This window comes from Meleagris gallopavo, chromosome 2 (assembly GCF_000146605.3).
Source record: "Meleagris gallopavo isolate NT-WF06-2002-E0010 breed Aviagen turkey brand Nicholas breeding stock chromosome 2, Turkey_5.1, whole genome shotgun sequence".
NCBI classification, from domain to species: domain Eukaryota; kingdom Metazoa; phylum Chordata; class Aves; order Galliformes; family Phasianidae; genus Meleagris; species Meleagris gallopavo.
Window position 1 is genome coordinate 76527437 of NC_015012.2, and position 2179 is coordinate 76529615.

The 2179-nt window shown below is 45.1% G+C and overlaps 1 protein-coding gene across 1 annotated transcript in view; it reads right to left on the bottom strand.

The window, feature by feature from the left end:
* Window positions 1–371: 371 nt before the first annotated feature.
* The window catches only part of RIPPLY2 (ripply transcriptional repressor 2), a 2329-nt gene continuing 521 nt past the window's right edge, over window positions 372–2179 (bottom strand). The window contains exons 2-3 of the mRNA XM_010707662.3: window positions 2071–2135; window positions 372–654 (exon numbers count right to left, since the gene is read on the bottom strand). Coding sequence (XP_010705964.1) covers window positions 489–654; window positions 2071–2135 — 231 coding nt within the window. The 3' untranslated portion in view covers window positions 372–488. The remainder of the gene's footprint in view (window positions 655–2070; window positions 2136–2179) is intronic.

Here is a 2179-nt window from a genome sequence, read left to right on the forward strand (position 1 = left end):
GGTGCCTCCCACGGAGTGTCGGCCTTCCTCCAGTTGATTCCATACGGCCTTCCCGCGGGATGCAGGGCTGTTGTCACATATCCCGCTTCCCTTTCCCAGCGTCGCTCAGGGCTCAGTTGTGGCGGGTCCTCTTCAGAGCAGCGGAGCTGTGCTCCGACACGGGGCAGCGCTGGGCTCTGCTCACAGCGCTCCCCTGCAGCCCCCTGCTGCCTTGCCAGGTAAGCCCATTAAGAGGGGCTGTTCCTAAAACTGATGTTTACAGTCTGCAAAATAAATGACCTCAGACTAAATAAATAAAAATATTAATCATCAATACTTTCCCTGCCCAGAAGTGAGACAGGACTAGAACAAAGGCTTGGATAAAATTACAAAACATTCCAGTTTTATTAAGAATAACTTACATACATATAAATTTATCTTTAAAAATACTATAATACATTTTTTATATTAAGCTTAATAGAAGTAGTTTCGATTGGCCTTTCTTGCCATCAACAATGTGATTCTGTTCTTGCATCTTGCTCCAGTTCACCTTCGTCCTCCTCACTGTCTGAGTCTTCATAAAAAGAAATCGTAGCTTGAACAGGAAAGTTTTTCAGAAGTGCCTCAGCTTCCTGATACAGGTAATCGTAGCACCTTGATTTGGGCCAAAACAATCTGAAACAAGCACAGAGTAAGTTTCCTTATTGTTATTATACATGCTACTTGAAGGCTAACAGTTAAGGAACAGTGATATTCTGCTAGACAAACTTCCAACAGCATTCCCCTCACATGGCAAATGACTAAACTAATTTCCACATATAAGTAGAAATATATTCTCTGGATTCTGTGTTTCCACCTAAAGAGAGAAAAAATAATGCTTTACATGCAGTGTTGCAGCAATACTGCTCTAAACTCCAGGATCCATACCTGAAGCTTATCACTCTGGTACCTCATTATCAGTATTCTTTTGGACCTAACCTAAATAACACTACTCTAAGTGAAACAGTTCTTTGGGGATACAGTGGGTGTGAGATAGCATTCTCAAAGTACCTGGGTTAAATCAGTGGTTTTATTAGAGATTTTGGGTGATGTTAATATGGTCTGAGACAAGTCTCAATGTGAAAGGAACAATGACAGCCTCAGAGGATCAAGCTTTGATACTCCAGCAAAGTTTTGTCTTTGTAAACAGAATCCTCCACTGACTTCTTACAGAAGATGCTAACTTGGTCTAGATTTCAAAGTAGTCTGTGTTGTATCTAGGAATCAAGATGAAAATTGCTGACAATATGGTGTAGCAAGAGCTATCAGCTAGTATATATTATATATATTGCAATAACATCACAACTGTTTCTGCTCCTTTTCAATTAACATCCTCTTGCTTACCTCTTGCTTTGGAAGTAGCTGCAAGAAACAACAGAAATCCCAGGCGCAAAGAGACTAGCGCAATGCAAATTCAGTGCTTATTACAGACTGCTCATAACAGAATTGCATTAAGGAACAGAATTAGAATGAGGGTTTTCTAGCAAGTACAAAAATGCTTTCTAGGCAGTGGTTTAATAGAACACTGCCTCCTTTGCAGCACAAAGCACACTTGCTCTGTAACATCTCACTCCCAGCGCTCCCTGCAGCATTCACTCATGCATAGGCACAGCATCAGGGCACTGAGCCAGTGCAATGGCTTACGTTATTTGACCTGCATTTGTCAGAGCAGAGCCTAGGTTAGGGAGAAAGCTGCATCTTACCTAGAACACCTTGTGCAGTAAGACTCAGCACCTTGCAAATACAGATTTTCCCGCAGATTCAACAGGAGCCGTTTCATTTCTCTCTCAGATCTGACAATGCAGATAGCACCGCTGCCTTCACCATTAATTCCAGCAGCGGTTACAGGAGCTGGCAGCGCTCACACCCTGCTTCTGCTACTTGCTCCCATGGCTGTACTGCACTAGGAAGACACCACAGAGACCGTCCTCTGCTCCCTTTAACCCTGGGCACAGCAGCGAGCCCCGAGCTGCTTCAGCCAATCCTGCTGCCACCACAATTCGTAAATAAAAAGTCAATGTGTGAGCTGCCCAAGTCCCCCTCCCCACTTACCTCACGGGGTGCGCGTACTGAGCCGGCTTTCCGGAGGCCTCGGCCAGCCCGCTGGGGCTGCGCGCCTGGGGACGAGAGAGCAGAGGTCACCCCGCGCACGGCGCACAGC